Here is a 27,502-nt window from a genome sequence, read left to right as displayed (position 1 = left end):
TATATATATACACCAATAAAATTTAGCCTCTATATTGAATTGTGGATACCGATAAAAGATATGTTTGTAGTTTTTTTTACAATTAAAAAAAAATATTTCGGATATTGTGTATATAATTGGGAGAATAACATTTTCATAATAGACACAACCTGTTCATATATTTGTATTCGTGCATACAAATAAATATCGATCTATCGACCAATAAAAATGTTTGTTTGTATCTGTTTATCCAAATGAAATGATGTTAAGTGTATATATCTATAAAAATGTTTTTTTAATGCTTTATATACCACCGATATTATTTTAAAATTATTCTTTATCTCAATCCAGCAATAGGAAATATTGTACAAAGCATTGTCTATAGTATATATTTGGGAGATAATATTTTAAACACAGATCCATACTGTTTAGAGGACTCTTTTGCTATTTTTAAGGGGGGAGGGAGGGGGAGATGTTAATTTAACCCTTTCATGCACCCTGTAACCTGATAACACGATAAGCTGTCCACTGTAGTAACCACTGTCTCTGAAAGGCTTAAAAATAGAATTTCCCGTCTTGTTATCGAGGAGCATATTTTATCAAGGAGCAATTGTTACTTGGAATAGTGCGGATAACTTTCTCTGATGAGCTACATGCTGCTTAACCAAGATGTCTGATTACATCTGTTGCAGTGAATTTCCATGACGGATGTCGACTTTTGCTCCGCTTTAGTTGTTGTTGTTCCCGCGACAACACAACCCTGAAAAGAGTTGTTGTATTCCTTGGGCGGCATAGCAGGAACCAAGCTTGGGCCGCATAGCAGGAACCAATGGAGCTGTTTTCAATTAGTTTTCCAAATGCTTATCCCATTAAAGCTAATGACTTATTGATTTAATGACAGTGGCGCTTTTGGTGTGAAACGTGTCACCATTATGACTCTTGCCGCCGCTCATTCAGCCTCACCATGACCGCTGGCCTTGAGTTTTTTTTTTTTTTTAAACCCACCTCCGCTGTCGGGGTCGTCATTGAGTGTGATGCACAAGTGGACTGGCTAGGTCGGAGGCTATGACGTGCCGGCGTCAGGAGGCGCCCTTTGGGTCTCCTTTCATCCCACAAGCCCTAAGTGCCTCAAGTTGTTTGCTTACCTTGAAACCTCTCACAGAGCCAGGGTGGAAAAATAAATACATTAAAAAAAAAAAAAAATCACTTCTACTCGAGGGTGACTGTCTCGTTTTCTCAAAATCTTTCTGTAATTTGAATGCATTTACACATATGCCGACACAGTCCAAAAATGTTTGAAAAGTATATATATTTTTTTCTCAAATTTTAAGTTATAGTCTTTAGTTCTTGATATATATATATATATATAGTATGCAGTATACACATTGTATATATTAGATGCCGAAAGATTGAGAGGAAATAATTTTTAAAAATATCTTCAAAAAAATACATGCTTACTTCTAGGATTTAGTTTGAGTTGAATAATTTGTACATTTGTATACATGTCTCTATTTCCTTTCTGTTTCAATACAAAATCCCAAGCCTGATTACAATTAACTCTGTGAGCAACTCCAGAAGTAGGATTTTTCTTCGGCTTTTTTGTGTTCCCAGTCAAGGCAAGGAGAGAAAATGTGAGGACAACCCAGGAATTAGTGCTGTTCTGATTAAGAAATGAACACCAATTCCACTTCCACGATTACCTTTTCCCGATGACAGCGGTAAACTTGACACAAGCACCAGCCCAGTTACTTAACCGCTTTTATGATGCCGACAGTTCGGATAAATTCCACTTCGCCTGACGTCTGATGCGAAGGCTTGTAAACGTGAGCAAAGGTGACGTCGTAGAGGTTGCCGTCCTCGACGCTGGCGTTGTCTTCTCGGCACTACTCGCTTCTTATCGCTAATTGAGCTCAGTGACCAGCAGCTATTTGACTTGGCCTCCTCCTCCTCCTCCTCCTCCTCGTCCTCGTTCACTCATTTCCTCTCCGCTGGAAGATCCCTCCGTGCTGACGACGGCGCTTTCTCGTAATGAGGCGAGCGATAAGGCGGCCGCCGACCTTGATCATCTTCTTCTCCCTCATTTTTTTTTTTTTTTTTTTGCTTCATCCCTTCTCCAATTTCCCTCGTACATTTATCTCAGCCAAACCCGAGCGAGCCTGGTCCGGACCGCGGGCGCATCTTGATAGCGATGACCACGCCGCTATTTCTGCGCTTGGTTTATCTGAACAGAAAGTAGGAAATAAGCGCTTGAATTCATCATTAATGCAACAGCTGAACAATAGATGCCTTTACAAGCCGTTTTTCTCCCCATAGGAAAGGAAAGGGGGAATCAGCATAAAAAGCTCCATTAACCGTGCGATGCATGTTCACATTTACGCTACTTGGCAACACACGGGACGTTATGCATACGTTAGTAGATGTAAAAACAACAAAATGGTCTTAAATTGAATCGGCGGCCACCAATGTAATTCGAAAATGATGTTTTCATACTGTTTTTAATGTTATTAATTTATCGCTTTGACTGTCTTCGTTTGCATAGGCCGTGATTTTTCCCTCGTGTACTTCATATGGAGCCGCGGTTGTTTTTAAAGTGCTCTATAAATAAAGTTGAGTTCACTTTTCTAGATTAACTGTCAGGCAAGGTTTGTTGACAAAAAAATTAAATAAAATAAAAGTTACTAGAATGCTGTGTATATAAATGATGAGTCAAAATGGCAGAGTGCAATTTTTTTTTCTTTCAAATGTAATAACTGCAAAAACATCGCAAACGACATTTTTGTCGGCATGCGTTCAAGCCCAGAAAAAGCGCACCCGTTGCTAGAGTGATTCACACAATCACTAAAAACAGTAGATACGGTATATTTAAATTAAGCGTTAAATGAACAGTCAGCATAGTCACGACATCTCTTTACAAGGGAGGTGAACTCAAATAAACTACTTGGCTGATATCAAAACACTTTCTTTGGTATTGTTTTTGTTTTTAAAATTTTTATATATTTATGAATTAAAATTTTGGGAAGCTCAGGCAAAATGGCTGGTTCTGGAGCACCACAGGGTGTCTACCCGTGCGCATGCCTCCTGGACTTTTTCTCAAAGGTGTGAGTGTGTGTGCGCGTTTCATCACAATGAGGTTATAATCAAGACGCTTGACCTTTACTTTTTAATTTTACGGGTTGGGTAGCTTGGACGCTAATGTACTTGTGATGTGGGCTCGTTTTGATAGCCGGGGGCTGGATAGAGATGGAGGATGCACGGGGGTCGGAGAATGGAGAACGTAGGGTGTGTGTTGATCACGTATTTTGGACGGTGTCGAAAAAGTTTGTTGGTGGATGCTAGATTTCGGCGGACCGTTTGCCAAGAGAAGACTCGGCGGCCGTGATGAAAACACATATTCACCTTTCACTCGTCATACTTATTATGTTGACATTTTGCTTCTACTCTACAGGCTTTATAGTCTCAACTTTCAAAAACGTGAGAGAACGATCCTCCCAGCTCGTGAAATTAGAAGGAAAACACGAAGAAAGGTCATGTAGGCATGTCAGTCGGTATGTGAATGGTCATTGTTTGCCATGCTGCAAGATTTGGTATCACTTCCATACCAAGAAAAGAGACAGACTGTCTCGCTGATTTTTGCTGCCCATATTTTTGAATTGTCATCAAAGTTCAATTTGACTGACTGACCTAGCTGTCCATACTCTCGAGCCCCTCCGGGTGTGCGGCTCATTAGCCGGAGCCCCCCCACCAAGCGGGCTGCCATTAGCAAAACAAACGACGTTAGCACGGCTCGCGAAACGCCAAGATTGTTTACTCACGAGATGCTGTGTGGGACTTTCTGTGTTGCATCACTTCCTGTTGGGAAACATCCAAGCGATCCATCTCATAATATTCAAAAATTATTCACGCGAGAGGCCGTCAGTGTTTTTAATTATAGAGGCAGCCTGAGGGGTTTCATACACTGACATTTTGCTTCGTTTAAAAGTTAAGCATCAGACACTTTTCTGTCGCAATTAAGCCGAAATAATCAAAGTTGGCCATCGCCTCGTTATATTTTTCCTTCAAATTAGCTGACATCCTATGGCTGAGGATGAAAGATATGCTCAACTTTGCGGCACCTTCAGCGAAACGGAACATTTCTGTTACCGTACATAGGCAATGCTAGCATGTAGCCACCTCTCACTATTACGTAAGAGGTAAGCTTTGAAAAAAGCCATTGATGTTCATATACCAACTGTCTCCTTGCATCCATGTTTTCTTTTTCTCAAAGCGCTTCTCCTGTCTGTTAGCTCACATTTTTTCCCGTCACGCTGGTAAATAAATAATGGTAGTCACGCAACTATGTATGTGGCACCTCAGACGGTCAGGATTGTTTTTTTTTTAATTTTTTTGGGCTTCAGGTATGCTTTGTTGGGGGTGGATTGAACCCCCCGCTTCTCTTGCTAAAAGTCAGCCGGGATCCACTCTAGCTAACCCCCCACCCAAAAGCCCCCCCAGATACCATGGCCTCGAAAAATATAAGCACTCAAAATTGGTTGGCTGCTGCTCCCCCCGTTCTTGTATTCCTCGAAGTAAATCTCATGAAGCCTGGAAGACCAATCAGAGTGCAGCTCTTCATCCATACGCTAATATGGTTGATTTATGTTGTGATGCTGTAGGATGGAAGTTTAAAAAAAAAAAAAAAAACCTGGAAGAAGAAGTGAAAGCGAGGGAGGGCGGGTAATAGGATGCATCCGAGTGGAGAAGAAGCCGTCGCCTCCTGAGACTATTTGGAAGCTAGCGAGGTCTCTGGTTGGCAAAATGGCTTCGGCTTGTGCATTACTCAGCCCCATAAATCTGGGTGCGCTACCTCTCGACAGACACCCCCACCGGCAGCCGCAGCCCAAACCGCCCGCCCGGCCGACCGACCGACCGCACGCCTCGCCTCGTCTGCCTGCTTTGCTTTGCCTTTAATTACCTGAGCGATTCGGCCTCTCCGGCAGCACTTCCCTAATGGAGCATCACTCACGCTGCCAGCTGGCAGCGCGGCCCCCTCCCGGTGCGGCGGGCGCAGGAGGACCCAGTGAGGGGGGGGGGGGCGGCGCTGAACTCCCCAGTAATAACTCACATCTGTAGTCATATGCAATTTGACTGATTTGTGTGTTATTTCTACTGATTGCTACACACAGCACTCATTAGCAGACCGCAAGATGAGCCATCGCAATCATTATAGGACACGTACATTCTAAGTGGAAGTGAATTGACTTGTCACGCGGACTGTCTTTTGACTCTGTGGATTATTTCGAATCGGTGTGGGCATATATTTTCTGAAAGGTGGCAATTATCATGAATACGTGACACGAGAATATATTACCTCAGTAGTCTTAATGCATTTTACTAAGTGCACAAGAGACTTTTTTTTTTTTACTCTGTGGATTATTCTCACTGTTGTATTTTCTTTGTTTTGTGTAAATTGGCAGCTAACTGGTTGGCAGCTAACTGGTTAGAGGAGCCATTTCATTGTTGGAGACATCGAGTAGATTGCGCATGCATTGACCAAGCATGCTCTAGACCAGGGGCGTCAAACATACGGCCCGCGCGCCGGAACCGGCCCCAAAGGAGTTTTGATCTGGCCCGCAGGATCATTTAAAAGTGAAAAAAATGCATTAAAGACACAGAATGAATATTTTAAATAAAAATGCAATTCATGGATTATCCGCTAGGGGGAACACTGTTTTGATCAGAGAAGAAAACAGCAGTCTCGGTCTGTCACTGAGACGGTATCAATCTGCCAATGCTTCTTTATACCAAAACAAAGGAAAGACATGGTATTTTGGTTATTTATAGCAGAGTACGTTATAAAGTTAATGGTCCCGCCCACTTGACATCTACCGAGTCCGTATGTGGCCCACAATGTGAAATGAGTTTGACACCCCTGCTCTAGACTTTCCGAACTTTGTGGATTATTCTATTGATCCTGTTTTTTTTTTCTTGTTCAGGGCGGTGTTTGTCTTTCGGGTTAGCCTAAAAACCCAAACTGGTAAAATCCAATCTCAATAATCACAGACAGAATCACTCCGCGTGTATGTGCCTGTGTTTGAGATTGTTTTTTTCTTCTTTTGTTTGTTTGGGTTTTTTTTTTTTTTGTTTCTGTGGTTTATTTGTACTGTTCAAGGTTGTGGTGATCACAGATAGCAAGGGGAACCATTTCATTCTGCTAACTGACTGAAGGGGCTGGCGACTGTTTTGAATTGTTTGGTTTATTTTGAGGGTTGCGTTTATTATCATTGTGCAAAGTATGTTTAGTGGATAATCGGCCTGGAGCGATCAGATTACAGTCATTGAGCTTTGGAAAAGTGAATTGCTACAGACCGAGTTCCTTAGCAACACGATAGCTTGGCGGTGGCGGGGGAGGGGTTGGCCCATATGTCAGTCAACATCCCGTCAAGACGTCTATGGCCTCTTGTCGGCATTTTCTTCCATTCTCCTTCCATACTTGCGCTGCTAACAATACACCCGCCGCTTTAAAATGCATGGGACTTTTGTGAACGAGGAAAAAAAAAAAAAAGCCAGCAGACTGTTGAGGAATGAGGAGGAGGCGTTGCGACCGGCGCTGACCTTGGAGGTTATTGCTAAGCTCAACAGAAAAAAATGCTGTATGTTTGTCAAGAGCTGTCCGTCATCAATGAGCTTTTGTGTTGGATATCGATCGCTCGCCCACTGACTGATGCACAACAAACACGGTGCGCGGCCGATGCCAACACACACACACGCGTGCACGCACACACTTTAATGGGATGCCAAGTCGGCTGGGCCACTTTCACTTCCTCCCAGATGAAATCTGGGCAGGCCGGCCACACCCCTCCCGGCTGCTCATTAGGAAACATGGCATGAACAAGCGAAGTCAAGCATGCACGTGTATTTTACACTGGAAAAATCTTGACTTTAGAGTTCAACTTGTTCCAAGCTTGAAACTCAATTTCAAATACCGTATTTTCCACACGATAAATCACACCGAAAAGCATTCAATTTTCTCAAAAGCCGACAGTGCGCTTTATAATCCGGCGCGCCTTTTGTCTGGATCAATATTCAGATTTCTTGGATGTAGTATTTTAAATGTTCTCTCAAGCACTTTGTTTACAGCTGCAGCGGTTGTGAAAGCTCTGTATAAATAAAGCTGGATTGTATCGTATTCCCTTTAGCGTTGCTCCATCTAGTGGATGCATGATGCAACCGCAGCCACGATTGTAGTTTCTATGCACCTTATAACGCGGTGCGCCCATTATGAAAACAGTTTAAAAATAGGACATTCACTGAAGGTGCGCCTTATACTTGTAAGCACCTTATGGTGCAGAAAATACGGTAAATGTTCCCCGTTGAAAGGAATTGAAATGTTTCAGTCCCCAAAAAAACTATTTTGAAATCATTGGTTCAGTATTCGCCTATCCCCGACTGTTTCGGCGCTCTGGACACAAAGCTAGCTTGTGGGGTGCGAATGGACTATGTTGAGGTTAATTTAGGATCTTTGTTTAGAAGAAAAAAGTAGTCGTTGGACGGCATCTTGGTTGCAAGGAAACTTGGGTGAAATGAGTCAAGGAGTTCCATTGAGACAAAAGTACTGCTGTGACGCCATATTTTGGCATCGTGGAGCCAAAGGACCACATCGAAGTGAGTTGGCGTTTCATTTTGACTAAAGCTGTGCTCAGGAACTATGTTATAAATGAGTTGAAAAATTGAATTGACAAAAGGAGTGCTTTTGCCGCCATTTCCGGGCAAATTCAAACTCTTTTCATCAGAAAGCATGTTAGTCACAATTAATTCATTTTATTGATTAATTCAAGATTGTTGGACTTAATATTTCAGGACAGGGTTTTTTTTTTTTGTGGAATGAGACTCCTCAGTCGAGAAAATCGATGAATGGAAAATCAGGTGGATCGATAGTTTTTCTATTTGCATGCGCTTGTAATGATTGGACGCCAACAAGGCCACCAACAATTAGCACAACGCCACCACTGATCGTGGCGCCGGAAGCAATAATGAAGAAATGATTTGTTTGTCTCCCATCACCGTCATCATGCGCTCACCTTATCTGAGGGTGCTCATTCATAACCTTGACGCCTTACCTCGCAGCCTCCAAACTTGCTTGTTTCTTTTATGAGCTTTTATTATTAAAGGAAAAAAAAAAAGCATAGCGTTACAAAAAAATTATTCCCCCTTTCCTCATAAGTGTTATTATCCCCCTCTCCTCTATTTTTATCCTTTCATGTTATTAGCACGGAGAAATGCATTTGGTCTTCACGTTAGATCCAGCGAGCGATCCATTAAGGCGCCACCGCGTTATTAGAAAGCAAAGAAATCGTCCAAAGTGTGCAACCCTCCGTTGTGTAACGCCGCGACGCCGACGCTCATCGCAGAGAAATTGCTTCTAATCGGCCCGCGGGCTCGGCGCTGACATCATCAAACCTCCTTTTAAAGAGAAGATGCTTAGCGTTGGGCTTGAGTGGAACTGGAGAACACATTGACTTTTTTTTTTTTTTCCTTTTTCCAAATTCAGTCCCCAAAACGAGTTGAACTAAGCCACATGAGATTTGACAGACAAGAGTAGACCACAAAAAAAAGTCTCATGGCGTTCGACTCCAGACGTCCGCCATTTTGTTTTCAAGTGGCCATTTTAGTGTCACTTGGTTCGGATGGTCCAAACTGTTTTTGTGTTGTTTTAATTCAGGCAGTTTGACTTATCGACATGAGATTTGGTAGACATCTCTATCAGGATAAGACCCACAAAAAAGTCTGAAGAAGCCATGTTTGAACAGACACAGGAAGTCTGTTCTTTTCAGGTGGTCCCCACCTGACATTTTCAAAAAAGAAAAGTCCAGTCCCCAAATGTTCGATTTTGTAAACACGTTTATCTTCAGTAGACACCCAAAAAGTAGACCCAGAAAAAGTCTTCACCAAACAGACACAGGAAGTCTGCCTTTTAGGTTTGAATTTCAGGGTCATGTTGAGCCGTTACCGTTCAAAGAATTTGCTGGTGGAAATGTGCCCTTATGTCATGTGATCGTCTCCAAGCCAATCAGAGCTCATCGCCTCATTCGACCTCGTCTGCTTCGTTCGTCTCTTTATGATCTGAGCTTTGATTTAAACCGTATGTGCGCTTTATCCTGTATATCCGAAATAAACGTTTGAACATATTGGGCAAGCTAAGCAGGAACCATCAAGTAGGAAAATTACAACTTTTGGACCCAAAAAAAAAAAAAATAATAATCTGGCCTTTTGGAGACAGAAAGCTGCAAGTCTTGTCAAATCCTGTCTTCAAACACTAGCCCAAGCCCGACACCCTAATTTGACACCCTAACCCCAACCTCCCCAACCTGGCCTTGAAACCCTCCTTTTAAAGCCTAACTCTGTCTTGAAAGGTGTTTGGAAAGCCCGACGACAGAAAAAAAGAAAGTTGGGGAAAGACCCAGGAGGGGGTTCAATACAACTTTAATAATGCGGAGCAGCAGTGGCTAAATGAGGCGTTCGCTGCTACTTTTAGACGTCACACACACACACACACACACACACACACACACACACACACACACACACACACACACACACACACACACACACACACACGCCCCTCATCCCCCACACTCTCCAAGCACCTGAATTATTAAAAGTGTTGTTTTCCTTATTGTGTTGCAGCATTGTGCCTCCTGCCAGAAATTGCATCCAAACCTTTCGGTCCACGCACAACACATGCTTGAAGCCCTACTTTCATGCCCTAACCCTTGTTTGAGTGCCCAGCCATGTCTTCCAACCCCAATTTGAAACCCTAACCCTTATCGGAAACCTTATCAACATCTCGAGACCCTACTTGGAAAGCCTGACCTTGGTGTGTGTGAAACTGTAACCCTTGACTCAAGTCCTTGAAACCATAACCATTGTTGGAAACCCGAACCCCCGTTTGGAAACCCTGCTTAGTTCAGCTCTGGTTTGAACCCCTTATTTGAGACCATAACCTGTGTTGGAAGATGTAAACCAGGCTTGAAGTCCTAATTTGAAACCTAATCCTAGTTGGAAACCCTGACGTGGCATCGAAGCCCTACTTTGGAACTTTAACTTAAAAGCCTTTTAAACGGTACCTCTGTTTCGAAGTCACTCCCTGTCTTGAAAGCATCCTTGAAACCTGAACACTAATTCAAAGCTGTTCCACTTGTTTGAAATCCCAATCCTGGCTTCACATCCTAATTTGAAACTGTAGCTCTTACTCAAAACCGTACATTGAAACATTAATTTGAAAGCCTGATTGCAAACCCTACCTATACCAGGAAGTTTGACCCTGTCTTGAAATCCAACTTGGAGAGCCTAACCCGGATTTAAAACCATAATTTGAATCTGTAACCCTTATTTGAAATCATTGAAACCATAACCATTTTGTAACTTTTAATCCAGGCTAAAAACCCTGCTGAGAAATCATAAACCCAAATTTGAAACTCTAACCTTTGTTGAAAACCATAACCAAGACTTGAAACCCAACTTTGAAACCCCAGCTTGACTTAAATCCCCAATTTGAAACTCTAACCTTTGTTGAAAACCATAACCAAGACTTGAAACCCTACTTTGAAACCCCATCTTGACTTAAAACTTGAAACTGTAACCACCACTCAAAAATCTTCTTTGAAACCTTGACTTGAATCCCTAATTTATTAAAAAAAACTTACCCTGCTCTGGAGGGTAAGTGTAACTCTGTCTTAAAACCCTGACCCAGTCTTAAAACCGTAACGCTTGCTATGAACCCGAACCACGGCCTTAAACTCAAATTCAAAATCGTAAGTTTTGCTGGAAACCCTACCCTTGATTGACAGCTGGTTTGACCAGTAAAAAGTTGCAGGAACCTAAACAAGAAGAGCCGCTGAAGTTGATCGTGGGGCGTAGCATTCCTCCACAACTGCCTAACCATAACCAAGACTTGAAACCCTACTTTGAAACCCCAGCTTGACTTAAAACCCTAACTTGAAACTGTAACCACCACTCAAAAATCTTCTTTGAAACCTTGACTTGAATCCCTAATTTATTAAAAAACTTACCCTGCTCTGGGGGGTAAGTGTAACTCTGTCTTAAAAGCCTGACCCAGTCTTAAAACCGTAACCCTTGCTGTGAACACTAACCACGGCCTTAAACTCAAATTCAAAATCGTAAGCTTTGCTGGAAACCCTACCCTTGATTGACAGCTGGTTTGACCAGTAAAAAGTTGCAGTAACCTAAACAAGAAGAGCCGCTGAAGTTGATTGTGGGGCGTAGCATTCCTCCACAACTGGCGCACACGCACGTGCGCACGCACTCCCCCTTAGACACACTTTAATCACACACTGAATAATGAATGTGCTGCTTCTCGGCTTCTCTGCCCCGAGCACTGCTGACATTTTAATGGTTCTTTTCTTTTTTTTTTTTTTTTTTTTTTTTTTTCTTGGTAAATAATGCATGAGCTGCTTGTTGGCTCCTCCCCCCCACTCCCCCCCATCCGTACGCTTTTGTGCACAAATTACAACGCCTTGTCTGTACCGGTGCACTGCTCACTACATCACTCTACGGCCTCGCTCTGTGTATGCATGTTTTTGTGTGTGAATGTGTGCACGTACGTGGTGTGTGTGTGTATGACTGTGTGTTTCTCCAAATGTGTGTGTGAGTGAGCGAAAGTCCGTCGATGTCCACTTGTGTCTGTGCGTGTGTATTTATTTGCGCGCGCATTGATGTGTCACTGAGGCAGCGCGCTGCCTGCGTGAAAGGGGATAGCGGAAAAGGCCAAAACGGCCAGCGTGAAGCGAAACACGCAACACTCACTTGTCCTGCCCTGTCGTGTTGAGAGCAATTTTCACCATTGGATGACTTTTCAACATGGCGCCAGATGTGCGGCGCTTGTCATCGAATCATCTAATTGTGGGAAGTCGCATCGCTTGTGCGAAACTGCAGTCAGATACCAGATTGTCCCGCTTTTGCGTTTGCAATCAGAATTCAGCGTGTCGTCGTTTTTGAGTTATGAACAACATCGAAACTGCAACTCTGGACCCGTTCGCGTGGTAGAAACCAAAACTCATTTTTTGTTTGTGTGTTGCCAGGTAACGCGTTGTGCAAGTCGGGAAGCATCGGCGTCTTTGGGAACGTGGTATACAGCGGACTGCTCAACGAGCACTTGTGGCATCTGGGAGTGCCGCTCTTCACGAGACTGGTGAGTGGGTTTCCCGTTTTTTTTTTCCTTTTGGAAGCACTCCGCAGTGGCGCCCTCTGCAGGCTTGCAAGTGGAACTGCTTTGTTTAGGTTAAGGGGAATCTATGCTTTTGGAAGCTCATGCTACCGTACCGTCACGCTGGCTGGGACTTCATAATTGCTGACATTTAAATGTTGCTTCGCGGCGAAAGAAAAAAAAATGACAAGGTTCTAATTAAGAACGGGAGCGGTGGAAGAAATAACGCTTTGGTGGCAGAGAAGGTTCCGGATCAGGACGGCTTCCAGGGCTGTTAATTGCCGCCCACCCCTCCCCTCCCGCCCCACCAGCACCACCTAGTTTGCATCAATGTTTACGATCGATTTGAACGTTTACGAGGCGGGAATTAGTGCTGATTGGTGCGCCGGGGTCGCATCTAATTGGGTTACGTGAAACGAGATCATTCCCGTGATGGCAGAAATGTCCAATGTCAAGTCTTGTTTGATGAGCGCTTCCTGTCAGAGGCTGAGCGTGTCGGCGCCCAGACGTACGCATGCACAAGTGGCCACGCGCACAGAAGATAAATGAAGTCGATGAAAAATGGGTGGCATGTTTTGGATGAAAATTTTGGTGGGATGGTGTTGCACTTTCAGAAAATGTCTCAACAAGCAAGTGGAAAAGCGGACGGCGAGGTGTGCTGATGTCACACTTGTTGACAATTTGAACTTTAAAAAAATGGTTGAAATTTAGCTACAACTTGAGATTGTACAAGTTTTTGTAAGTGTTAAGTAATCATTTTGAAGACAATGTTGCTGGCAGAAATGTAGTCTGGTTCATCTCTCTGAACTCTAAAAGCATTCAAAATTTTTGGGAAGGAAAAAAATTAATCCAATTTCAAGTCAATTTCAAGTCAAAATTGTTCAACTTTAGTGGCCTGTTAATATCTTTTCAGATTCTCCAAAAATAAATGTTGCTAGCTGAAACGAAGTCAGGAAGCAATGACAGTTTTCTTACTAACGCTTGTCAAAATCCAAAACCTCAAACTCTAAATTTTCATACTCTCTGGACCACTGGTGTCAGAACTGTCACAAAAAAGCTTCTGATGCTAGCTGAAAGGAAGTCTGGAGACACAGGCACCTCTCTTGAAATGATTAAAACTCTAATAGTTGTTGGAACACCGACCTGAAATTTTATTCAAAGACAATTTGGACAACATTCGGAGCATGTTGTCGTTCTTCCGTGTGACAAAAAAACTGCGGATGCTGTCTTCAATAAAGTCGAGCGACTTGCACCAAATTTGACCTCCAACTCCAAATTGCACAGCTTTGTTTTGGGTTTCTTTCAGAAAATATGTCCTGAAAAGCTGATATTGTTGGCTGAAATGATGTCTCATCGCTCCTTTGATATGATCCAAACTCCAAAACCTCAAGCCAAATTCATCATACTTTCAGAAAATGTCTCACAAGTAGCTGCTCATGCTAGCTGATCAAGCTAGCGGCCTTAGCAGTTCAAGCTTGTACGGCAAAGCTAGTCTATCACCGTTGATATTCTGTGAAGTTGCTCGTCTGAACCAGAAAACAAGCGGGAGCCCCTTGAAAGGGTGTCGCCCCGCCGTGTTAGCACGCCGGGTGCGCCTGCCGATGGTATGGCAGCCGCCGTCCGGCCCGCTAATTACGGTGCCACCCCGCTGAGGATACCCGAGGGGGTTAGCGCCACACATGCCGGGTGCTCAGATCGCCGAGATGTTAAACCCGGCGTTATTAACTGCATGTGTGCGCGTATGTGTGCGAGAGACGCACACACGGGTCGGCGTTTAGCTGCGTCGCCATACGCTACATTTATGCGTCGCGCCGCCACACCCAAAAATCAGCAGATGGGCGATTTGCTGCGTATAGCTTCGCAATATGTTTATAAATGACGTTTAATCATGTCTTGCGGGGCCACAGCACGTAAAATGCCGCATGTTAGGGTTTTTTTTTTCCCGTAGCAACACTTTATGGTCTTTACAGTTTTTCAGTTGTTGTTTACTGTAGCTAGCCTGACCGCTATTACGGCTTGTCCCGATGAGCTTACTCAAGGTTTTTTTTTTTTTCCCGGCCTCAAATTGAGGTACAGGGGGCACCAATTCTGATCATTTACACGCATGCAAATGTATGCCAGAAATGTCCTCACTTGACCTCAGTGGACATGAGAACATTTGTCGTTCAGGAATGTTCTGTTGCGATGATTGTTTTGAAAAAATTAAAATTGCACATTTTCGGAAGAATTTCTGAATCAGGAATCAGGATTTGGATGACATATGTTGAGACCTGGGTCATAAAATGAGCCCATGTGTGAGTCGAACATTTCTTTGGAGACTTAAAATATTTTAGAATACCGACAGGAATTCAGGATTCGGGTTGAAGTGGCTTCTCAAAAGAAATTGGTCAGTAGATTTTCACACTGAACACATCAACTTCTTGAATGTCAGCGCTGACTTGGATCTCAAATTACTGTCAAGAATGAGTGAGTAGGATTTTAGCCTCTTCCCAACATAGACAGGTCTTAGTTCCCACCAGTTACATGTGCGCGTTGAAACCGAAACCAAAAGTGTTCTCTGGCCTATTGACTTGAGAGTCCAGGAAACGAACGAAAAGTCAGTTCGCGAACATCAGGCGAAAGTAGAGCTAGATTGTGGTGAAATGTCGAGGAAAAAATGATCGGGTGTGAGCCCCCCATGGGACAGTCGGACATTTTAGGCAGGAAGGGCTCACTTCCTGCTTGAAAGCTTTATCTTCATAATGGATGCGCCGCTCTCAAGGGGAAGTCGAGACCACGCTAGCGAATCCAAATGCTTCGGGAATGTACCCACTTCAACAAGGAATTTGAATTCCTTTATTTGAGGTTGAATCGGGGGGGGGGGTCTTGTGATGCCCCCATTTTTTTTCCTTAATCCCACCGCGGCATGCGGTGTCCTCCGTGTCGAGACCTCGTTGTTTTTTTTCCAACCCCCTCTTTCAACACCCGCTCTTTCAGAGCCTCACTTATTTATGAGCACAACTTGAAATAGACTTCAGTGTTTGATAAAAGCGCCACCCTTAATCTGGCGTGCCTGAGAAGTGCATTTCATTTTTATTTCCCATCAGAGATTGATGGCGGAGCGCCGCCGCCCCCCAACGCTTGCCACTGGCTGATTGCTCATGTAAATCCAGGCCAGGCCGGCAGCACAATGCCTGCGAGCTTTTGCGGATGAAATGGGAAAGCCACATGGTGTTGCGTCCGCGGACGAGAGTTATGTCATCCGGCTTGCGCTTGCCTTTGAGGGGTTGTTGTGGGGTCGCCGCGCCTCGTAAAGCAGCGATCCAAGCGTTTGCATTGATTTTCACAAGGACGGCAATCACCGGGATCTTCCGTGTGGACCTTGTGGATTACGAAAGAATTCATTTCTTTTCCAGTCATCAGTGGAGCAAAAAGTGCGTCGGGGCCAAGATGGGTTTTTAAAATGGACAGCCATGAGCTGTACGTACGTACGTCATATGTCTGTGCATAAAAATTTTCACTTTAAATGTAATCGGGCATTAGTAGCATTCAAATCAACGAACCCATTTTTCCATGTGAATACAAAAAAATGTTGAATCTTAATAATTTCGCAATAATTTAAAATTTGTATTAGTAATTTGAAAAATGTTAAATGTATATGGAAATGTACGTATTTTGCTATTTTTATTTTATTTACTACAAACTAACCAATATAAAAGTAAAAGTATTTTTAATGAAATATGTGATTTTTAAAAAATTTACTAAATTTTTTTTTTTACAATAATTGATTGAATAATTGATTATTTCAGTGTTATTTTTATTGATATATATTTTTTCCAAACGGTATGAAATATGTAGACAAATAATTTCATTTCGTCATTTGCAAAAAATTACTCATCCGTGTTTATAAGTAAACAAGCAATGTTACGGGTACCGTGTTATCATTTTGAATGTATAGCCTGTGTAAATTTGTTTTTTACTGTTTTATAATGTATTTAAATAAGTCATTTACCAAAATGAATGTAACTATTTTCAATCATCTGTGAAGTGTATTTATGACTCATTTTGTTTTATTTACAGTACATTGAGTCATTTATAATGAGCTCAATGAATAAGAAAATGGATTCATGCATTCTAATGAACCCGTTCGACTGGGAAAAATATGACTGAACGAATGCAACACATCATGCCGGCCTCTCGACAAATGGAGCTGCCCGTATGCGGCCCGCCGAGAATACTTTGCCCACCACTGGGGTTGAACATCCCCCATGACACAATCTTACAATCCCCCCCCCCCCCCCAAACCTCCCGCTTGCCTTTTCATGGCACTTTGCTTTCTGACGTGTGAATTAGCGTGGCGTTGGCATCACATTCCCTCCGAAGGCAGCCAAATGTTGTCGGGGTGCCCTCCTGGGATAAAATGAGCTGATCCCGCAGGAGGCCTCTGATTGGAGTGGGGGGGGGGGGGGCATGCACCGCGGAAACCACCGGAGCTCGCCGCGGGGTTAATGCTCCACCGCCCCCGCCCCCGCCCCCTCGCAGTGGTGTATTGATGATACGTTTGGAGAATCGCTGAGGCAGGCGTATTGTTACAGCCAAGAAGAAGAAGAAGAAGAAGAGGAGGAGGAGGCGGTGGCACCCCCTCCTCCTTTGGTCCATTGCTGATGGAAAAGACGGCAAAAGCGCGCTGCGGTGGTATGGCGGCGTACCCAAACACTTTGTCGGTTTCTGATTGCGGCAATCTGGCGGGACCCCGCGGTCTTCTTTCTTCATCGCACTCTTCTTCCTTCAACTTAATCCTCCAACATCAACACATACCTTTTCCCCCTTGGAGGCCCCCCACACCCCCTCCCTCCCATCCCTCAAGCCCACAGCTCTCAATCCTCCCTGGGACGTTAAATTTCACAGCGCCGTCTCCCGGCGGCGCTGGCAGTGGCGGCAGAGGAACGCTCGCAGGCAGCTGTCAGGCGGGTACTCCAGTTGAGCCTCAATAAGTGACGGCTTAGGAGTGGGGTGGGGGGGGGTTCTGGAGGGAGGGCGGGAGAGAGCATCGCAAGAAAAAAGGGGTTCCAACAACCTCTTCTCAGAAGAAGATACCAGGGAGGGCGGGGGGGTGCTTAAAAAGTGAAGAAGCAGCGGTGAGAGAGACATTAGAAGAAGAGCGAGTTGGTGTTGATGGGTGGGGGCGAAGTAGTAGTGGGAGGAGGTGGGGGGCAGCTGGAGTCAAGCCCCCCCTGAGTTGGGGAGAGGGAGGGCTGCCTCAGCGGATCAGCGCCAGTCGAAAACCAGGCGCCGCGCCGGCCGCACCGACCGGTCCCTCCGCTTGGCCCTCGCTCGCCCTCGTCTACCATCCCGCCTCGCCATGATGATGTACTTTTGGGTGAGTGATGAGGCCTCGCAACGAGAGCGGGAAAACTTCCTGGCATGCTGTGTTGGCTATTTTGGCGTAGGATGAAGAGGATGATGATGATGATGATGATAAGGGAGAATTGTTTCGCTAGTTCGGTGGTTCCTTGTCTTGAATTTGTTTTGAATCGTTTTTCAAAGCATCGTTTGACGTCGCCACTCAGCTGCAACGCTTTCCGACTGCGGCAGTAGTTTCTTATACGTCGAGGGGGATAGCGTGGGGGCGCCATTTTGGCATAGTGGGAGACTTGAAGTAAGATCAAAATCATTTCCAAGAAGTAGTTGACCGATTCAGTCACCTTGTGTAACAGAATCCCAAATTGGATTTGCCATTTTCCCGCAGTGTAACACTTTCTTTTGACTGAATTTTGAATCTTTCCTCTGGCCGTTGGTGTCCCTAAAAAAGTGCTGCGGTGGCTGAACTTTTAGGCCTCCACCAAGGCTCATTTGGCTTGATACACTTTGGCAAAGTCACAACAATTGAGACCTTGTACCATAATGTTCCCAAGATGCTGTTTGCGGTTTCCCACGGTGTCTCGGTTTCTCCAGGTAGAATTTTGGATCTAGCCCACTCTGGTATTGGGTACCTAAAGAACTGGCTGGAGTTTGAGGCCTCCACCAAGGCCCAACCCTCGAGATTTGGATCATTTGCAAACTGTTCATAGATAGATGATAAATTATTCATCTGCACCTTTGTGTCTGGGGACGTATCAACATTTAAACGTGGAAAGACCCACCAATGGTAACGTTAAAATGTGGAAGTCCAGCGTAGCCCGTTTGCAATTCCCTGCGGAAAAGAGATCAAACTTTGGAATATTTAGAATTTGCGTTAAACTAAGGGGCTAGGTCACATCAAACCAACGGGCGAGTCGACAAACGGTTGTTTCAAAACCAAGCAAACTTGTATTTATTTTTCACGTGTCAAAACGATAGTTTGGGCTAAGCTAAGAAGCTAGTTAGCGCACGGAGCTTAAAAAACAAATTGTTTTTTGGGTGGGAGGATTCTTGGACGAGATATGAAACTTCTTAGCTTTTAGAATTTGGGCTAAGCTAAGAAGCTAGTTAGCGCACGGAGCTTAAAAAACAAATAGTATTTTGGGTGGGAGGATTCTTGGACTAGATATGAAACTTCTTAGCTTTTTGAATTCGGGCTAAGCTAAGAAGAAGCTAGCTACTGAAAGTAAGATAGAAAGAAAGAGTTGGTTTCAAGCCCAACAAGCTGTTTTTTTCACATGTTAGTATTTGAACCACGACATATAAAACTACTTTTTAAAATATGGGCTACGAGGCTGGTTGGTGCCAGCGTGGTAAAATACAAACAGTCGGTTTAAGATAAGATAAGATAACCTTTAGTTGTCCCACACTGGGGAAATTTGCATTTATTTAAAAATTTTTCAATAACTTACATATACAGAAGCGAAAAAGGGAGTTTATTTGCGAGCGACCTTCTGTAGTTGGCCAGCATCACCTGTACCTCATAAGAATATTTATTCAGCAGACAGATGTTCTTCCGCGGGGCCATTAGCTTTAGCTTACAAGCCCCGGTCACCGGCTGATGGAGACGGATGCCCGTTGAAAGACGTCCAGGTTACTCACACGGACCGGCGCCCTCCCCCTCGGGGCCCTGCCGACCCGGGCGGCCTTGTGGTAATTGTCGGAAGTGCAGGCGGCGTGTCCTTGTATATTACCGTCGCCACGGAAGAAGAAGAAGAGGCTCGGAGTGGGGTGCGCGCTTCTGTCCTCGCCGTCATGAATAATTGAAAAGCGCCGGGTGCAGACGGTGCGACAGAGGTGCGGGTAATGGAGAGCAGGGATGCACGCGGCGTGGCGAGGAGCGGCGCTTTTTATGGCCGGGGGTGGCCGGCCGGTGTGGAGTGTTGAGGACCCGCGTTAATGTAGCGTCGCTGGCAAAACGGAAACCGGCAGCCGTCGGCGGAGGGGAAGGGGCAGACGGGCCATCAGGACAATTGTGTCAGTGGGGCGGAATTTGGGAGAACGGTGATTCTCAAACTGGGGTCTACAAACCTCTTGGGACCCTTGAGTCGCGTCTTGGGGGTCTGCACAATAATATGCAATCAATCTGACATCCTAGGGGGGCGGATTTTGACAGAATCAAATCGGATTTTTAAGGGAACAAAGTGTGAATTTTTATGTGTGTAGTCTTCTTTTTGTTTTATTTTAGAGAATAAAGACATCTGGTTTTGGTTTTAAACTTGGGTTAGGGTCTCAAACCGGGGTTTCAACCAAGAAGTGGGGTCTCAACGTTTCAAATGAGGGTTAGGGTTTCAAGACAACATTGGAGCGTAAAATTCGGGATGTTTTCGGGTCTCAAATTAGGCATTCAAATTTTTTTATTTATTTTTTTTAATAGCCAGGGGTCGGGTTTTAAATGAGTGTTTCCTTCCTTGATAAGGTTTCAGAATGAGGATTTATGTTTAAATAAAAGGTTAGGGTTTAAATTAGGGCTTGCACTTCAAACTCCGTGAAGTGTTTGGGTTTCAAGTTAAGTGTTGAAAAAGTGGGTGGGGTTTCCAATTGTAGTTTGAAATATTGTTTTTTTTAAGGTTTCAAATCCAGGTAAGGTTCTCAAACCAGTATGAGCGTTTCAAACGAGGGTTGGGGTTTGAAATTAGGGTTTCAAGTGAGCGTTTGGGTTTTATGTTCCAGTTTCAAACAAGTGTAAGGCTTTAAATTAAAGTTTTAAATGAAGATTTAAATTCCAGATTAGGGTTTGAAAATGGGGTTAAGGTTTCAATTTGAGGTTTGGTGACTATCCTGAATTGGGATTTCGAATTAGGAGAAGGGTGTGGAATTCAGGTTTCGAGTCAAACTCGGGTTTGTGTGCGAGAAAATGGAAAGGACGGCCCATTAACGGCGGCTCCCCCACCGGCTTACTGTTGGCCCTTGTTGCCACGGCAACCATCACCCAACAGCGCTTGCAAGCACTTTCACTGCTTTTAACTGGATTCGAGTCAAGTCAACTTTCTATATTTGCATCTTTTAAAAAAAATGTTTTCCATGTTTTCGGCGTTTCATTGAGGCCGTCGTGGAAAGCTGACAAAAATAAAAATGCATTTGGAAAATATTAAGGCGAAAACTTTTCCACACCAATATATTTGTTTTAGCAAATTGGGATGCTTTAATTTATTTTGATCTTTTTAAGTGCTTCAATGTTAAATGTTTGAAAGAAAATAGATCCTGAGAAATGTTGGACCGGCCCTGAGAAAATTTGGCGTCGGGGTTAGTAACCTTTGAGTCAGAGGGGTCAAAGTGGATTTCTCAAATCAGGGTTTCAAGTGAACTGTTAGCCGTGGTAGCGTTAGCGCCTTATTTTGTGAATCAGGACATGATTTGAGGCCATTGTTTGAAGTCGGTTGCGCTCGTTTTGTCTCGTCAGCATTCTGACGGATTTCTCTCTCGTCAAGTGGAGCACCGAGTTGTCTGTTTTTTTTTTTTCCCCTTTTTTCTTTGAATTCCTGATGTGTGGCATCTAAATATATCCATCTGAGAGCTAAAAACAAGACAGGGCTTTTTTTGTGCGTCTGTGTGTCTGCGCGTTTATGCATGTGTGCACGTTGCGCTGCAGGAAACCACATTTTTTTCTGGTTTTGTTTGTAATTTAACCGCGCTGGCCTGAAAATGTCGTTTTTGTTGTTGAGCTGACGCAAGACAAGGAGCAGCCGGCTTCAGGTCTCGCTCATCTCGCACATTTCATGAGTGGAGCGCCCCCACGCGGCAGCGGCAGCAGCAGGCGAACCGACCGCAAAGATCAGATCGCCGTTTGATACCGTACCCTCAGATCAGATGGACTGAATGGGAGCGGGGTGTTTGCTAGCTTAGCCTGAGATCAGATCGACCGAACGGGACGGAGCCGATTGATTGCAGAGCTTCTGCAAAAGGCGCCTTTGTGTTGTGCGCTTCTTTGTGTTTCATCTTGTCTACCTTGTTGTGAAGCAACTCCAACATCTGCATGAAATATTCCGAATTGGAATTTCCTGTATTCTCGCCTGACCTCATGGTGAAGCTCCCGTCAAATTTTAGACATTCGCAAGGTGGTTGAATCACGTGGGCGTGGCCTGAAAGATGGAAGGACGCAAAATCTGCTTCATACATGGACGGACAGCCTGAATGACTGAAGGATGGGTGGACGGACGGACAGTTGGGTGGGTTTTCTTTTTTTTTTTTTTTTTATTTATATCTGTCAATATGAATTGATTTTGGGACTCCTGTTAGGCCACCACATCAATCGTTTGATTGGATGATCAAGGATGCAAATGTGGGACGACACGCGCTTTCCGCCTTGTGCCGCCACAAAGTAGTTTTCATCCATCCATCCATATTCCGATCCGCTTATCCTCAAAAGGGTCACGGGGGTTGCTGGAGCCTATCCCAGCCGTCTTCGGGCGGGAGGCGGGGGACACCCTGAACCGGTTGCTAGCCAATCGCAGGGCACACACAGACGAACAACCATCCACGCTCACACTCACACCTTGGGACAATTTAGAGTGTTCGATCAGCCTGCCATGGTTTTTGGAATGTGGGAGGAAACCGGAGTACCCGGAGAAAACCCAGCAGGCAAGGGGAGAACATGCAAACTCCACAGAGGGAGGCCGGAGCTGGAATTGAACCCGGTACCTCCGCACTGTGATGTCGATGTGCTAACCACTGGACCACCGGACCGCCCGAGTAGTTTTCAGTTTCTAGCAATTCAGTCTGCACGTCGCCAATGATGCTTCGGCCTGCGTGAGAAGAAACGCTCCATAGATCCATTCGTTCATCCGTGCCAAGATCGTTCATATATCGGAAATAGTACGTCAACAGAGGTCATTATTCTGTGAAAATTTTGTACGTCGTTCGTAAAAAGAGACGTTTGTAACTGGAGGTTCGACTGTAATTGTAGAGGGGGGAAAAAAATGATGAATGAATGTCTCATGTTCGATTTTTTTTTTTTTAATCTAAAAAGAGCAAAGTATATTTGGTATGAGGAGAAAGCTTTTCGCAATTTCTGGACTTTTTTTTTTTTTCCTCTCAAATGACAAGCGTGTGACATTGGGCGTCCGTTTCACTGGGAATTATTTAACAGCAGACCTCAGCGGTCTTGTGATGAATATTTCTCTTTTTAGTCGCCCTTCGAGCGGGCGGACCCTCTGACCGACCGACCGCTCTCGTGCGCTCAGCAGCAAACACGCGGCAGGTTGAGCATGAAACATGCATGAGAGCAAACACCGCGCCCTCGATAACAAAAGCTCGCACGCCGCGTACGCTCGTCCTCAGCGGATGCGACGCCCTACCTCTGATTGACCCGTTCAGGCTCTGTCGAGCGTCGGGGGGATTCTGATTCTTTATTGCATCACAAAAGACATGAAATCCTTCATATCTTCAATAAATCAACTCAAATGCTGCATTTTCCCTTCCTTGAATCCCTAATTTGACACCTTGATGCCCAGTTTGAAGCCCAAGCCATTGATTGAGGCCCTAATGTGAAACACAGACTTAAAACCCTATTTTCAAACCTTAACCATTGTTTGAAATCTTAGCACAGGCTTGATCGTCCAAATGTTAAAACCTTGACTCAAAACCTTGAGTTGGGGTGTTGAATTAGATTTCAAGCACGCGGTTATGGTTTCAAATTCCAGCTTGAAGCCAGTATTAAGGTTTCGAATTGTGCTTTCAAGTAAGGGTTACAATTTCCAATTTAGGTTTCAAGCCTGGCTTCCCGTTTCAAACAGGGTTGAGGGTTCCAAATTGGGGTTTCAAGTCAGGGTTAGGGTTTCAATTCAGGCCTTGAAGTTAGCCTTAGCTTCAGGCTTCCAAATTAGACTTTCAAGATTGGGTTAGTGTTTCGAACAGATTGCAAACGAGAGCTTCAAACCAAGTGTTGGGTTTCAAATGAGGGTATTAAACCGGAGTTGGGTTCAAAGCAGATTTAGTCTCAAATTAGCGTTTGAAAACAGGAGTGAGGTTTCTAATTACGATTTAATAAGAATAAGAATAAGAAAAATGATTTGAAATCAGTTGGTTTTCAGCTTTAAATTCGGATTTAAAGCCTGGGTTAAGGTTTTAAACACAGGTTGGGGTTGAAATTAGGGCTTCAAACCGGTATTTGGGTTTTAAATCAGGGTGTCAAGACAGGATTGGGCATCCAAATCGAGGTTTCAAGCCTGGCTTTGAGATTCAAAGGGTTTAGAGTTCCAGAAGTGGGGTTTCAAGCCTGGGGTAGGTTTTCAAGTTTCAAATTTGGGCTTTCAAGTTAGGGTTTCAAGTCTGAAATAAGGTTTCCAATTCAGATTTTGTTCTGCCGTCGCCGCGTCCCCGTTGCGGCTGGGCAGACAGATAACTAATTCAATGACCACGCCGTTGATATTTCTTGCGATTCATTCACAGGCGAGTCATGAAGGTGTAAAACTGCAACAGACAAACATAAAAACACTTCCACGTTGCCACGTAAAACGTGGTAAAACAATGTGCCCCACTGATCTGACATGTGATGAACGCGTGGCTACGCTAGTGTAGCTAACGCTAATGAGCTAATGCGCTAATCGCTGTGTGTAAATGCTAAGTGTAAACAATTGGAACGCCCCTCGAATGTCTATCCACAGTGAATACACCCCACTAATTAATAATATGACATACATTTACATAAAACATTTCCATACAGGCTGTGCTTGGCCTACGACACGAAGTTGCAGTCCATCGTTCGGAGGTTCCCCGCGCAACGTTAACAGGAAGTGTCTCACTCCACAACGTCCGTCCGGTGTGCCCTTCACAATAACGAATGAACTTTCCAAAATAAAGCAGCTCTGTAGCTCTAGAAAATAGGAAACAAATGTTTCATGGCTCTTCAGGAGCCACAACAGATTTGATACTGTGATTGCTGGGATTGAGGGTTCTCTGGAGTTGTACTTGGAGAATTTGAAGACAATGTGGGAAAGCTTAGCCGTCATTCGCCTGCGAAAACGTTTTTTTTTTTGTTTTGTTTTAATCCGACCCGCCGTGACGCGCTAGCTTTCTCTCCCAAGGGAAGGACCTTTCTCCCGCCTTTTTTTTTTTTCTCTCCCGCTTCCTACCGGCGATGGATGCGCAGTGGCTAAACGTCAGGATGAAAGTTAGTTTGCAAAACAAACTCATTGTTTATTGATGACCATCAAATATTCATGCGCTTGCTTGGCCGCTTCTGATAGTTTTATGGCTGATTAACGACGCGTAATTACAGGTTTTATATGCCAAAGAAAAAAGAGAAAAGCCTCCCAACAAGAAAATAAATGTCGCCGCGCCGCTGATTGATGCCGAGCGTTTTCTGCCACCACGGTGCAAAAAAAAAAAAAACAGAAAAGGAAGAAAAAAAAAACGGCGGCGGGGGCTCGTCTTCCTCGTCTGTGTCGTCGGTGAGCTCCAACGCTTTGACAGCGCGCGCTCTGGCGTGCTTTTTAATTAAAAGAAAACTCAATAGCCTTATCAGGACTGGCCATTTGAGCTGGAGACGTATCGATCGGCCGCCCGCTCGCCCGCTTATGCAGATGCCGCGCTTTCATCTGCCCACCAAATCTATGTCATATATTATTCAGCCCGGGCTCACTTCAACATTCAAATGCGAGTCTTTAACTGCTTTTCAGAGGAAGGCGACGGCGACGGCGAGCTGGCCGTGAGCGCCGTTTCCCATCTTCGACTGTCAAACGCAAAACTTACTCGAGCGCATGCGGAGCGTTAAAACGACTCGACTTAGTTTATTGGACCTGCTGTATGGGCCGTTACATAAACTGCCATAGCGCATACACGCTGTTACATAACACACAAAAATGCATGTAACAAGAAGTAATGTGACATAATTGGTAACACTGAACTGTATCAGAACACACTTGTTACATAACTGATTCACGTCCAATGGTACCTCTACTTACGAACGTCTCTTCATACGAAATCTTCAAGTTACGAAACGCCTCAACAGGAAAATATTGCTTCTTGTTCCAAAAGAAATTTCAAGATACAAAAGGTAAAAAACTCACAGCTCCGAGTTTCCTGAACGCAACATACTTATAGCTGCTCTGCCATTTGCGATTACCAAGCTTCATCCTGGCATCCCATTGGCTAAGAGGGACCTCTACCGTTTGTTTCTGTTTGTGTTGAGAGATAAATAGATATGTGTCGATGCAGCGTCCTCTTCATACGCCCCTCGGGCCTTGAGGTGTTCCGATTTAGTTTTACGTCAATGTGAATCACCCAGAAAAAGTGTTCACCAGTCCGGCGATCGCTCACTATACTGATGTTTGCCTTGGACATTTTCAAAGGATTCTTAAAAGCCAATAAAAGCAAACGTCCTTGGATCAGCTCTTTACAAAACGCCAGGCAAAAACCACTTCTGAGAGAGAACATGAACTAAAACGGGCAAAAAAACGGTGAGGACGCAGTTAAAAGTTAAATGACCATCATTTTTATTTTTTACACTATTCTTTGTTTTTTTTTTTTACTTTACATTATGCACAGCTCTCGTTTATTGTGCAATAATCTAATTGTAACATGTATTTGTTAGATATTTTGATACATTTTTATGCTTTAGAAAAAAAAGTATGTTTGAATTTTGGGGGGCTTGGAACAGTTTAGGGCATTTACATGGAAAACGCATCTCTACTTACATTTTCTAGTTAAGAAATTTCTTCCAGAACCAATTAATTTTGTAAGTAGAGGTACCACTGTACTATGAGATCACTTACACTTTTTCCAAAGACCATTATGGTAACAACATATCGTGTGATGAAAACATGCATTTTTGAAACAAATGGTGACGTAATTGTAAAACTTGCGCAACAGAATCTGTTACATCGTTGACTTGACCGTTATAGGGCATATTGTGACATCACGTTTTGGGCCAAGTCAGCATGGTCAACGATTGTGTTGTCAAGTGACTGGATTTATAATCGTTAGCTAAAATCGCCGATCATGTTCCACTTACTGGAACAAATCACACTGTTAAATGTCTGTTGCACATCTGTTACACTGAGTGGAGTGTAGCAATAGCCTTCGTCATTGGAGGAGGATAGCGATCAAGTCCACCGGCAAAGACAGACAATCAGCAAATAATTCACACTCCCTTGGAATTGCCGTGAAAAAAAAAAATTATCGGGGTGGCGGGGGACAAATAAGAGAGGAATGGGATCAAAATAATTCCGAATGAGCAGCGGATCACGTAAAAAACATGCACATAGGCGCACGCGTTCATGCCCTACATTCCTCCGTTTATGTTGAGATCATATGGAAAAGGGAGTCTTGGCATGTGGCCCCGCAGGAGATTTTCAGAAGACGACGACGAGGATGAGATGGTGATGAAGTGTCACAGCGGTCGTCTTAATTGGCCGCACGCTTCCTGTTGTTTTTTGTTTTTTGAATGTTATTTTTTTTTCTTCGTCTGTAAAGAGGTGGTTGTCGGGGGTCTTTCTGCAATTTACAAAAGAAGTCCATTAAGTTCATTAATTTAATAATGAATGCGAGGTATCGCTCAATTAGAGGTCGGCATCCAGCATCACGGCGTAATGAGATTAGAATGGAAGCGATGCCGCACAGGTAGTGAATTAAAGCGTTACCAAAGAAGCTATCAGGAATTAAATTGTAATCCTGCGACACTTGTCACCGCTCAAACGGTTTCGCCCCTCCCATGTCACAAGTCTGCTCTAGCCTATCACAAGGCAGAAAAATCCAATCCAGAGAGACACACTTGCCGTACGTAAAACCAAACGCGTCAAGTCAAAATGAATTCCTTGATTTTACAATCGGCCGCCCATGTCCTTGACGTTCCTTAACGCAACCGATTGCAACGCAACATGCCTGTTGGACTTCCCTACGTTTTTGTAACAGTCTAATATAATGTGATGTCATTTCGGGTAGAATAACATTGACTGTACTGTCACGTGCTGTTACATGACTGACATGTCATGTAATGTGACA

At 44.1% G+C, this 27,502-nt stretch overlaps 1 protein-coding gene across 1 annotated transcript in view; it reads left to right on the top strand.

Moving 5' to 3' along the window:
• Positions 1–27,502, top strand: part of LOC109527750 (RNA binding protein fox-1 homolog 3-like) — a 236,164-nt gene that overhangs the window by 72,333 nt on the left and 136,329 nt on the right. The window contains 1 exon segment of the mRNA XM_019889832.1: positions 12,057–12,166. Coding sequence (XP_019745391.1) covers positions 12,057–12,166 — 110 coding nt within the window.

The sequence above is a fragment of the Hippocampus comes genome, unplaced genomic scaffold (genome assembly GCF_001891065.2).
Source record: "Hippocampus comes isolate QL1 unplaced genomic scaffold, H_comes_QL1_v1.1 scaffold326, whole genome shotgun sequence".
Lineage (NCBI taxonomy): Eukaryota > Metazoa > Chordata > Actinopteri > Syngnathiformes > Syngnathidae > Hippocampus > Hippocampus comes.
The sequence above is the reverse complement of the archived record's forward strand: the minus strand, read 5'-3'. Positions and strand labels throughout refer to the sequence as shown.